Source organism: Schistocerca serialis, chromosome 8 (genome assembly GCF_023864345.2).
Source record: "Schistocerca serialis cubense isolate TAMUIC-IGC-003099 chromosome 8, iqSchSeri2.2, whole genome shotgun sequence".
Taxonomy (NCBI): Eukaryota; Metazoa; Arthropoda; class Insecta; order Orthoptera; family Acrididae; genus Schistocerca; species Schistocerca serialis.
The window spans coordinates 409,130,232-409,143,444 of NC_064645.1; the positions used below are offsets into that span (position 1 = coordinate 409,130,232).

The 13,213-nt window shown below is 37.9% G+C and overlaps 1 protein-coding gene across 1 annotated transcript in view; it reads left to right on the plus strand.

Annotated features, from left to right (window-relative positions):
• Window positions 1–13,213, plus strand: part of LOC126417041 (apoptosis-resistant E3 ubiquitin protein ligase 1) — a 233,590-nt gene that overhangs the window by 142,925 nt on the left and 77,452 nt on the right. Inside the window, exons 9-10 of the mRNA XM_050084931.1 lie at window positions 7,970–8,181; window positions 11,345–11,486. Coding sequence (XP_049940888.1) covers window positions 7,970–8,181; window positions 11,345–11,486 — 354 coding nt within the window. The remainder of the gene's footprint in view (window positions 1–7,969; window positions 8,182–11,344; window positions 11,487–13,213) is intronic.

Here is a 13,213-nt window from a genome sequence, read left to right on the forward strand (position 1 = left end):
AAGGAGGAAGGGGATTTATCGACATAAAAAACCTACATTATGGACAGGTAGACAATTTAAGAAAATTCTTTCTAGAACGAGCAGAAACTAGCAAAATACATAAGGCAATCACTCATATAAATACATCGGCTACACCACTGCAATTTCATAACCACTTCTACAACCCTTTAGATCACATAACATCAACAGACATGAAGAAAGTAAATTGGAAAATGAAAACACTACATGGCAAGCACCCTTATCATCTAACACAGACACACATCGATCAAGACGCATCCAACACATGGCTAAGAAAAGGCAATATATACAGTGAGACAGAAGGATTCATGATTGCAATACACGATCAAACAATAAACACCAGGTATTACAGCAAGCATATTATTAAAGATCCCAATACAACAACGGATAAATGCAGACTTTGTAAACAACAAATAGAAACAGTAGATCACATCACAAGCGGATGTACAATACTAGCAAATACAGAATACCCCAAAAGACATGACAATGTCGCAAAAATAATACATCAACAGCTTGCCTTACAACATAAACTTTTAAAACAACACATTCCTACATACAAGTATACACCACAAAATGTACTGGAGAATGATGAATACAAATTATACTGGAACAGAACCATTATAACAGATAAAACAACGCCACATAACAAACCTGACATCATACTCACCAATAAAAAGAAGAAATTAACACAACTAATCGAAATATCCATACCCAATACAACAAATATACAAAAGAAAACAGGAGAAAAAATTGAAAAATACATCCAACTGGCTGAGGAAGTCAAAGACATGTGGCATCAGGATAAAGTTGACATCATACCAATTATACTATCAACTACAGGAGTCATACCACACAATATCCACCAGTACATCAATGCAATACAGCTACATCCAAACATATATATACAGCTACAGAAATCCGTAATTATTGATACATGTTCAATTATCCGAAAGTTCCTAAATGGAATATAACACATACCGTACAGTTAAAAGTAAGTGACGCTTGATCAAGGTCCGCGTCACTCCATTTTTAACCGGACTTAATGTCTGAGAAAGTGAAGATAATAATAATAATAATAATAATAGAGGATAGGTATTGTGGCATTATCAAAAGTATAGAATCAGAGAAGATCTGAAATGTTGTGCATGAAAAGCAATGTGTGTAGTGAGAAACATAAGTTATTCATTCTCTTAAAACTTCTGTTGCTGTATGAATTAGTGAAGAATGGAGAAACTCTGCCAGTTACAATTGTGAGTTTTCTGTTGCCAGCTTTCCTTTATTACTAGTCTGTATACCATATGAGTCAGCTATAAATCTGTTGCTAAATGAATTTGAACACATTGATTTCAGGATCTTCTGAGTTTAAATATTGCATGTTTCTGCATTTTGACTTAAGTCAGCAGTTTTCAATAATCTTTCATTCATGACATTTGAAAGCTTTTCAGGAGACTGAGATCTCAGCCTGGGGCTCTGATCTTCATTATTAGTATGCTAAAAAAACTTACAGTTGTCCTTTGAGCTGTCTAAACATGGACATCTACCTAATGATATTTTCACTTGTTAAGTACACAGGCATGATTTTAAATGTTGTACTAACTGTGGAATATTTCTAAGAGCAGCTGCTTGTCAACTTTAAATGCTGATTCAACAGAAATATTGTACTGTTTCTAAATCATCATCCAATGGTGTCTCCAAGAATGTTATAAGCTGCTGATATCTTTCTTATATACTTCTCTCTCAGCCTCAGCCTAACCATGAAAGGTGACACCTTTTAGTAACCGAAATGTTTAAAATCCTACATTATTGTTTACTAGTAGCCCAAGTGCTAGAACAGGAATCTGAAAGTGGAGGAAAAGAATTCCATCTCAATCCCAGGAAATAATATGAGGGCAGTCATAAAATTTTAATAATCACCTTGAAAAATCGAGCTGGGACCATGAGGTTTGGTGATGTTATTCCTTCTCTACTTATTCAATGCAATGTATTTTTTCCAATGATGGATGACTTGATGGAGAACATGACCATAGAAGTCTGCATTGTTCACGCAATGTTCCATATCAAAAATCTCATCACGCTGGAAGTGCCTGCCATACAGTAATTTCTTCTTCAAAGGAAGGGGAAGAAGTCACTGGATTCCATGTCAGAAGAATGTAGGGGATGAGGTGAAATTTGATAGCCCAAATAAGCAACGTGTGACAGCGTTCTGTGCAGAAGAAGCTGTGGTGGTGTTATTGAGCAAAAACATAACTTCATCTGGAGATTTCAGTAATATGCCCCTTATGAGTTTAATATGAATCTGAAACTGAATCTTGTCGCAGAAACATGACACTGTACCCTCCTTCACACTGCACGCGCGCGCGCGCGCGCGCGCACACACACACACACACACACACACACACACACACACACATATATTCTCTCTCTCTCTCTCTCTCTCTCTCTCTCTCTCTCTCTCTGCACTTCCCGAGGATTCCTCCAGAGCATCTGTGTGGCATTTGCCTTACCTATGATTATTATTATTATTCACATTACAGGCCTTTTATCAGACCATGCGAAACATTCATGACTACTTGTTCGTCCTGTTCTTCCAGTACTCCTTCATTTGTTCACTTAAGGCTCTCTTCCTTTCTTCAGTCCATTTTGGCCTTCGGGCTTTAGGTGCTGTTTTCTCTGACATCACTTGCCATTTGTACACCTTGTGTCTAGAGATGCCTTTGTCCATGACGTCTGTTGAATCTATCTGAGTTCTTTCCAGATCAATTTTGACTTGTGTCATCCAGGGTGTAGTGGTCATGAGTTGCTGGATGCACCTGAGGATTCTGTTGGTGAGTCTGTTCTGTGGGAGTCTGTTGATGTGTCCATAAATTTTAGTCACCTCTTTCTAATGTCCGCTGCGATGTTGGAGAACTTCTCTGTGGTGTCCTGGAGTGAAGCCTATGTCCTTTGTCTGTGAGTTTTGGTCCAATTGGTCCAATAATTTTCCTAATGATTTTTCTTTCCTGTGTGAGAATGTTCTCAAAGTCAGCCTTTGTGCATAACATCAGTGTCTCACTGGCATGTAGCACCTCAGGTTTGATTACAGTGTTGTAGTGACGAATTTTGGTGCAATGGACAGACATTTCTTGTTGTAAATACCCTGTTTTTTGTATCAGGCTCTCTTCAGGGCAATTTTCTCCTTTCCTGTTGGTTTTAGCACTTCACATATGTACTTAAAGTGTGTGACCCTGTTGATGTTGCCATACTTTGTGTTCAAATTTGGTATGTTTAATTTCGTGCAGAAGAACTCAGTTTTCTGAAAGGAGATCTGTAGCCCTACTTTTTCTGCGCACTCTTTGAGTACTTCTATCTGTCTGATTGCTGTGGTTTCATTACCTGTGATTATTTTTATTTGGTTGTTCCATTTTAAATCACTTCATGTGCATCCTCCTAGATATTTTATGGTTGTGACTGCTTCCAGTGGTTATCTGCAATTTTTTAATCATATAACAATGAATCTTTCTGCTTATTTATGTGCAGTCTGTTACATTTGTTTATGTTGAGTGACAATTGCCAATCTCTGAACCGAGCATCAGTGCTCTGGATGTCTTGCTGCATTTTGCTACAATTATCTAGCATTGCAACTTCTATAATTACAACACCATAATTTGCAAAACGCCTCGTGGAACTATTGACAACATCCACCAAGTAATATATGTATATTGTGAAAAGTAGTTGTTCTGTAACACTCCCTGGTGTGTGTGTGTGTGGGGGGGGGGGGGGGGGGGGGGGGTCCACACCAGCCTGTCTTCACTGGACATTATAGTGGGACAAGAACTGTTTACTACCCAGCCTTAGCTTCTGGGGCAGTACCTGAACTTCAGGACCTGCTGCCTGAACCAATTTGTACAAAGTTGATATTCGACAATAAATGTGTGTGTTCTTGTCACTACTCATTAGCAGTATTTCAATGTTGTCCTCTCATAATGTTTCCCTCAGTGCACTATAAATTGTTTATGGTGGTGACAAGTAAAATCTCCCTCTGTGGTAATACCGAAAGTATGATACAACAGACACCACGCTACAAGCAAAAAGAGACTTGGCATGTTGTAAAGCCACAGTCAACTGGGGCCCTGATTAGTATTCTGTGGTGTTCAGTGATGAGACTCACTTCAGTTTGTCGTAATAAGTTTGATGCCAACATGTCCATAGACAAACTGTTGAAAGATTGCAGGAAGCAACCCTCTGTTGAGAATAACATGCTGTGTTCTATCTGCTAGAAACTCTTCACTTCATTGGGTGGGCAGATATTCCGTAAACTCCTATTTTGTTCATTAGGTAGCAGTGTGGAATTGTATCAAATGCTTCCTGTAAGGCAATGAACACAGCATTGACTGCTTTCTAGGTGTCATGGATGAGCAGAGTGTGTTTCACATAATTGTTGTTTCTGGAACCCATGTTGATTCCTACAAAAGAGATTTTTGGTCTCCAGAAATGTCATAACAAGCAAGCATAAAACATGTTCCAAAATTCTACAAGAAAATAACATCGGAGATACCGAGATACAGTTTTGTTTGTCTGTTCAGTGATGCTTCTTGAAAACAGGAATGACCTGCAGTTTTTTCTAATCATTAGGAATGCTTTGCTCCTCAGTGACTTGCAATACACTGTTGCTAGAAGAGTTCTGCTGATGGAGAAGTTATTTTGTATACTTAATGTAAAACCATACTGTAATCCCACCAAGCCCAGTGGCCTTTCCTCTGTTGCTTTCTATCCTATTTCAAATTCTGTCATTTCGACATTCATGTGACAATTTAGAGGAGGAACTACATTGCAATCTTCCTCGGTGAAGCAGTTTTGGAAAAAGACTTTTTGTATTTTGGCCTTCTCTGTGTCATTTTCCATTTTGATGCCATTACAATCAGTTTTTTTGTTTACTGATTTAATGTCAAGACCAAAACTTCTCAGCATTTTTTTTTTTTTTTTTTTCAAGTTGCTAGATAGAATTATACTTTGATGAAGATGTTAAAAACTGCTTCATGGCTGGAAACTGTTCCATAACTGATTTACACTTTCACTACTATTGTGTTGATTGTTATACACCAGTCTTTGAACACCAAGGCCTCAACCTTTCATGCCATTCCTAGTTATTCACAGGGAGATGGACTGCCACTTTGATCCTTGTCATTCAGACTTATCGGACAACACTGGAAACATCTGTGCCACCTAAGTGCTGTATCATATGATATTGCATTATTACCAAACACCAACTCAGCATGGATTGTTGCCTTCAAATGGAGAAAACTAATTGCTGCAAGATAATCCACTTTAGGAATGGAATTGGATGCACTAATTTGTTTTGGCTGCTCTAGTGACATGTTGTGGTACTGTGGCACAGGGATTTCACTGTGCACCAGCACTGCAGACTTAAACCTTCTGATATGCCCTCCCATCTGTAGTAAAATGTGTTGTTGAACAATGCTATTAATTTTGGTCAAAGTTATTTTAGCACATCATGTTACAAGAAAGGGGTACAGAGTATTTTAAATACTTATCTCACATAGACAACTTGTTGTCATATTTTGATGAGAGATACAAACTTAATTATAATGATGTTGTATTATAAAATTTTGGTGGTAGTTGCTGCAGAAAATATACTGGTTTCCTGAAGGCTTCAAATTTCTGACAACTGTGAGGTAGAACAAAATTCAGAATGGGGAAATTGTGCACAAAAGGTGGACGGGATCAATTTCCTGGTTGCCCCTTCAGTTGCCATTTTCTGTCTCTCTATCTATAATTAGTATTTAAATTTACAATCTACAAAATAAACTATTTACGTACTAAATAAAGTGTCTGTCCTTAATTTACTAATGCTGCTGATATTCTGAGATATACAAAACTATACATTTTAGTATTACTTTCAGCACTGAACAAGGAATATAGGTAGCTACTGCACAGAAATGAAAGGTTTTTATTACACACCTTTTAAAACTGTCCTGGGTTTGTAATCTCTAGTAAATGTTTCCAGAATTTGGAAGACCTTGTCTAGCTAATGAATCAAAATCTTATAATTTCTAAATTTGCTTCAGCATTTGCACTGATCATTTATAATTCAGCAGATATCCCATATAAGCTGTGCAATTTTTGTCATTTAAGTTGACATTATGCCTTCAGAAAGGATTTATGGTGCACTAGCCATTTTATATAGCTTGTGCCATACAGCTTCATCTCATAGTACATTTTGTTGCCTTGTTTATTTCATTCATACTGAGTCAAAATTCTGAAATTAACACAGTGTCAAAATGTTTAAAGGCAACCCACATTCCTCACAGTTAGACTTAGTGCTAGTTTCTCATCTTTGATACCTTGAGCAACAGAACAAACAAAACCCACATTCATATCCCATCACTATAGCACAATTATGATCCAGGCAAACATTTAACATTACACCCTTAGGTTGTTTTGGAATAAAATAGTGCATTATTTCCACTTATGGATGACAAGAAATTTTATTGATATCAATTGCAGTTTTGACTAATTTCTTTATCAAGTGTACAAAATAGGTGCTGTAGCTCACACTGATAATTCTATAAGGCTCTACACAGGTCAGATCCCAATCTGTCATGGTAAAGACCTGAATGACAGACATAAATGGTGTAACAACTGAATTTTGTCACTCAAATTATCTCCTTAATAGCTGGCTTACAAATGCATTTGTAATCAGCTGTACTTTACTCAAACTGCAGTATGGGTTCTCGCATTATCCTTCTGGGGAATGCCATTTGCTACCCAGGTCATGAAGTATATGACAACTTGGTTTATCATTCGTGCCACATACTGACAAACATTCAACCTTCCTTCAACAATTACCCAATCAGTCCTGTTTTGTCATATCCAGTAGCACACTACGCTAAGATTCTGGGGCTTGAAGGAGTATGGGTCTTAAGAATTGTTGCTTCCTGCAATCTTTCAACGGTTTGTCTATGGACATGTTGGCATCAAACTTATTACAACAAACTGAAGTGAGTCTCATCACTGAACACCACAGAATACTAATCAGGGCCCCAGTTGACTGTGGCTTTACAACATGCCAAGTCTCTTTTTGCTTGTAGCGTGGTGTCTGCTGTATCATACTTTCGGTATTACCACAGAGGGAGATTTTACTTGTCACCACCATAAACAATTTATAGTGCACTGAGGGAAACATTATGAGAGGACAACACTGAAATACTGCTAATGAGTAGTGACAAGAACACACACATTTATTGTCGAATATCAACTTTGTACAAATTGGTTCAGGCAGCAGGTCCTGAGGTTCAGGTACTGCCCCAGAAGCTAAGGCTTGGTAGTAAACAGTTCTTGTCCTACTATAATGTCCAGTGAAGACAGGCTGGTGTGGACCTGCAAGAAGCAGACGATGCAGCACGAAGTCCACAAGTACAAGGTGGTCTTCTTGGTAGTTGAGCTGACTTGGAACTGCCTGCTCTGCTGTGTCTCAGTGCATATCACTTCTCTGGTGGTGCCACTGTTGCAACTTCTTGGTGCGGCAATTGCTGGGCTATGTACTGTCTCTGGAGAGAGTTGTCGACCTGTCAACACCAGTGGTGCTGCCTGGTGGTGCGTGCTGTGCTTATGACACCACAGTGTCAGTAATGAATGATAATGGCAACTTGAGCTCTCAACTATGTAGGGGAGCATTTAAGTCTTTATCCTTGAGTAGCCATAGATACTTAAGTTTTCTGGGGGTCTCCATACCTACTTAAAGGAAATTCCCAGATGGGTTGTACCCTGCATTTTCATCTACAAAATATTATAATGGTGTTATGTGTTTGTTATAGAATTTATTACTTCAAAAAATGTCATGTGGGTCTGTTCAGCTCTGTATACCAACAAAATGATGTAAAACAGAAGCAACAAAAAATTAATATTGATAATATAAAAAAATAATGATGAGATAATGTTGCATCTCTTACAGTAAGTGATGCCGCTCTTGTGAACAAGAATGTTGCGTCAAAAAATCACAACATCTGTTATGAGGCTCGTCTTGTGAGTTTACATGGAGAACGCCTATCGAAGCCAAAGAAAGTTTTTTGCTATGTTTCTCCAAAGCAACTCACAGTTAAAGAACTGTTGCTTAAGTTCATTCCAAAGAGGATCATCACATTTCGTCTGTGTCCATCCACTAAGGTAAGTGATGTCTTCTTGCAGTATTTGTAGTAATAACAGCAACAGCAACTACACTTTGTCTTAATTTTTACACTTTCAGAAATGACTAATGAGACCCTTCCTAGAGTGTCAATTTCTTTTACAGTTCAGACAGTAAAATTTGAAGGCTTCTGGACTGATTCCATTCTTTCTTTCTATATGACCCCCCACCACCACCACCACCTCCTCCCGTAATGAGTTTATGGTTTAATTTCTTTTCTACTCTCTAAGTTCCATTTCACGCAGCCCTGCCATCATGCAAACTTTAACTGCTTAAGTTCGAGCCTTCAAAGATTGTTAATATACTCAACATGAGTGAACTCTTCTTACTTTGTGTGGTGCATCCTACAGTATTTTGTAGGTGTCTTTTCTTCCAGTTGTATTTTTGTTAGGTCTTTGGACTGTGGACTTTTCTTATTATTTTCCATTTTTTATTATTTTCCCCAGGTTCTAAAGCAAAAGTTTGCTTTGTGAAGAGCAAAACTGGACCCACTATGGGGTAGTAGTCAAGTTGAGGAGGTAGTAGGCATAATTCTCAGCTTCCTTGTCCCTGTTTACTAAAGTGCTACTAAACTACACATTTCCTATTTACCTGTATTACAGTTCCCACTGCCTGGAGCTACTTAATGTGTAGCCATTATTCCTGTTGAAATTATGGGTACGCATTCAACTATTGATGAAGTGAACAAGGTCACCTTCCTATGGAACCACAATAAAATAATAGCACACACATTAAGAAACAATGGTACCTAGCCAATTTCTGTGCTGTGCCTGTGTGCTGCTAATGACAACCTGTGCTTGAGTATTACTCAGCAAACCAAACTGCTAACCTCAGCACAGTGACAGCACTGTCATATTTATGCTCGAGAAGCAAGGAGGGGAGGTAGTGACAGTGTACATTCCAGTGCTCTTACAAGTGGAGCACTGTCACATGTACATGCCTATATGCACTGCTGAATGAAGTGCCCTTTTAGAACAAGAACAGAAACAGGACGTACAGCATATCTCAGTTTTGTTGCTCAAGATGCTTCCCTGGAAGAATCAGTAAAGACGTTCTTCTATGGTGATGTTGTTATTTTCCAGAGCAGTGATTGTTGATTCGTTGCCTGCCATTTCAGTTGCAGATGATGACGCAAACTCTTTGTTAGAATCTATGCCAGATGATTTTATTATATTTTCTGTTTCCTCATCTGTCTCCTCCGGTAGTCATCATACACTTCTTTGACATGATACAGAGCCTTTCAAGGCTTCTAATGTCACAACAATAGTTACTAATATCACTACAGCAAAAGTAATTTGAACATGTGGCCTAGTGGCTAGCAATTTTGGCTGGTATCACTACAGTTCCAGTTTTGATTCCCGGCAACCACTTCAAATTTTTTGATCGTGGAAGGGTCTATAAGGAAGTCCGTTCAGCCTTATGAAGACAACTGAAAAGCAGCTGGAATATGAAAGCAGTGAAATTAACATGCAAGTCACTGAAGTAGTGTTTTATGTCGTAAGTGTTGCTGCAGGCAATGCAATACACAATGTTTATTTTTAGCAATAGAGACCTCTGCCAATACTTTTTTGGGTTAAGAGAGCAATATTATGACAACGGATCTTATCCTTTGCAAGATTCCAGACCAGTTGTATAGAACTTAGGCCTAATGGTATGGTGCCAGTAGATAGGGAACCATTTTGTTGCAAATAGAACAAAGAGGAGAAGGTGGGAGCTTCTTAATTAACATCAGAGGCTCGACTTTTCTTGTCTTTGTGCACTTTTAATTTTTTTTTGTCAATTTCTACACTATAGTAGAAATAGCAGAAAGTAATGTCTAATAATACATTTTGATCTACATTATCAATGAAATATTTCTTGTGTGCCTTTCAGTTGTTCAGCTTTTGAGCAGATACTTGACTCCTGCTTCAATAGACTGATGCTTTTGCTGCTAATAAACAAACTTGGTGTGTCACTTTGCCCTGGTGCGAGCTTTTCAATGTAACACCTCTTCAGTGACTTGCATGTCAGTTTTGCTGCTTTTATATTCAAGCAGCTTTTCAGTTAGTCTCACAAGGTTGAGCAGATCTCCATCCAGATCTTTACCCTGTGAGGCCCAAAGTGCTAACCACTAGGCCATATGGTCAGTTCAATGTTCTGCTATTAGATATTGAAGTTGTGGAATTGGAAGACTTGAAAGTAGGTGTATCACACTAAAAATGTTTGATGGCTACTGGAGGAGAGATGATACGACTGATGAGGAAACTGGAATGTAATTAAAATTGGTTGACATTGTGTCCCTCCTTCTACAATTTGTGCACAATTGATTAACTTAACTGTTGCCTGCAAACATCTGCTCGCCCCTTAGTTTTTTTCTCTGTTGACACTATCACACCTATCTCATTCTCATTGTCAGTAAAAATAATTGACCACATTTTCACAGCCTCCTGTGGAGGTATTTTCTGCGATAGCTTTTCATCCACTCTTTTCACCCTCATACTGCTAGGTAACAATGTATGCTACTTTGAGTTAGAATGTGACTGTACCTACTTAAGTGGCTATGTTAGTTCCTGCTATGGCCAAGTGCTCACTTGTGCCATTTTTTGCTTTCTGTGTGAAAGAGAGCGAACTACTAGAATCAGGCATTTAATACAGTGGAAGCAGTGTGCTCTTAACATGACACTTTAAATGTACAGCAGAGAGAAAAAAACTCTGTCATTGCCAAATCGAGCCTTATGAACAATGAGTTCATAATGAAGACAGTTAATTTGTGTGTGTGTGTGTTACATTTGCATGAGTGTGTGTATGTGTGTGTGGGGGGGGGGTCTGTCATCTATTTTTGACGAAGGCCTTACGAGCTGAAAGCTTTATTTGGAGTAGTCTTCTTGTTATGCCTATCTGCTATTCAGCATCTCCACTATTTGGTGAGTAGCAACTTTCCTTTTCATAATATTGTTACAGTCCATCCTGGATTTTCCATTGTTTAAAATTTATGGTAGAGGTATATAGAGAACAAAAGCAAAATTGTATGTTGTAGTGCTTCAATGATAACATCCAACAGAACTGGCAGTGAGAGTTGTTCAGTTCAATTATGTAAATACCCTCAGCAATTAAAACTATTTCTGATGTCATTGTATTCACTGTCTGTGGTTTATGTTGTTGCAGTTCACCTTTCTAGGAAACAACAATCAGTATGGTCAACCTTCATTCATTGTGGATGATGGATGTCAGCCAAAAGTTGAACTTGCAGCCAAGGACCGGAATGTCATAGCTGCAACATTTACTCATTTCCTGCTGAAGAATATTGGTGAGCTTACACTTACCTTTTATTTTAGTGATTCCTTGAAGTTTTAACTAGTGTCATTACTGTGAACACTCTTCATGACAACTGTATAACTTTCTTGCAGGATTTTTTTTTATTTTATTTTTTTATTTTATTTTTTATTTTTATTTTTTTTTATTTTTTATTTTTTTTATTTTTTATTTTTGTTTTTATTTTTATTTTTTTATTTTTATTTATTTATTTATTTATTTATTTTGCCCCTCTCAAACATTTAGAAGTTAAACTTAGTTCTGGTGGTTCGTAGGGTGGTGATGAAGAATGTAATTTGGAAAACTTTCATGTCACTAAGGAATAGATAATTACAGTTTCATGAGCTGTAGAATTCTATTAGTCTGAATGTGACTTGTGGATAGCTCTCCATATCCTTATAATAAATGTTCAGTCAGTTTTTGTTTATCCAGTTGAAAGCCTGCTTGCTTATTATGTTTGAAGTCTTGATGAATACTAATACTTCACAATCTACAGTTCCACAGTCCTGAGTAAATAGTCTCCATGTTTAGGTTCCTTTCTTTTAGTAACATTGTGATTGTGACTGTAATTTTTATTGGTCCTGTAAATTACCTTTTGTACATCTATGTACTTGTGACATAGGACATGTCATGAGGCATACAATCTAGACACTATATACCAGGTGTCTCTCATAAGAGGAGTCATACATTTTCTCTGGTTTTTCAACAGATATTTGCAAATTAATTTTTGCAATGTGTAGCTGGTGTCAGTCCAGATAAATACATCATGTCTTTCAAGTGGCACCCAGTGTCCACAAAAAGCGTCAGTTTATTTCCCATTTCCAACAAAATGGTTTTTAAAGGGGAATTTTATTTACCCATTATTCTAAGGGCTGGCTTTGATAAAAGCCTTTGTTCTTTTTGGTCCTGGTGGTGGAAGGATTCGCCACTAGGATTCTTCCTAACACCCAGGGTACACGTGATTGTGCTTAAACTCTTCCTGTCTTTGTGAATAATGACCCTTGCACAATCTTCATGGAGGCTCCTTCCTTGTACCCCATCGTTCCCCATCAATTACTTCTCAATGGCAAGACTAAAGGAAGATCAGAAAAATCTAAATTCATTAGACAGACTGATGAAAAGGAGTATCTCAACACCCCTGTTACCTTAAAAGCACTGGAAACAGTTTTCACAACTGTAAAGAGTAATAAAGCTGCTGGCCTAGACGAAATATGGATGGAACAAATCAAAAAGTTTGGACCTGCCCCAAAACAGTGGATATCAAACCTTATGAACACCTGCATTTCAAAATTGCAAATCTCCAAGATCTGGCGTAAAGCCAAGGCAACAGCACTTTTAAAGCCTGGGAAAGAACCAACAGACCCAAAAAGTTTCCGTCCGGTTTCACTCCTTTGTCATTTGTACAAGGTATTGGAAAGGCTGACCCTAAATTGAATATCAGAGTATATTGATAAAATATTAATAAAATAGCAGTCCAGCTTCTTATCGGGAAGGTCTTACTGTGGACAGATCCTTAATTTGACTCAGCATATTGAGGATGGGTATGAGAGAGGCGAAATAATAGGTGTGGCTTTCATTGACCTCACGGCGGCGTATGATACTGTTAACCACAAAAAGCTGCTTAGAAAAGTATACTTAGCTACAAAGGATTACCGATTAACTCAGATCCTTCAATGTATGCTGCAAAACAGGAGATACTTCGTCTCTCTCCAAGACAAGAAG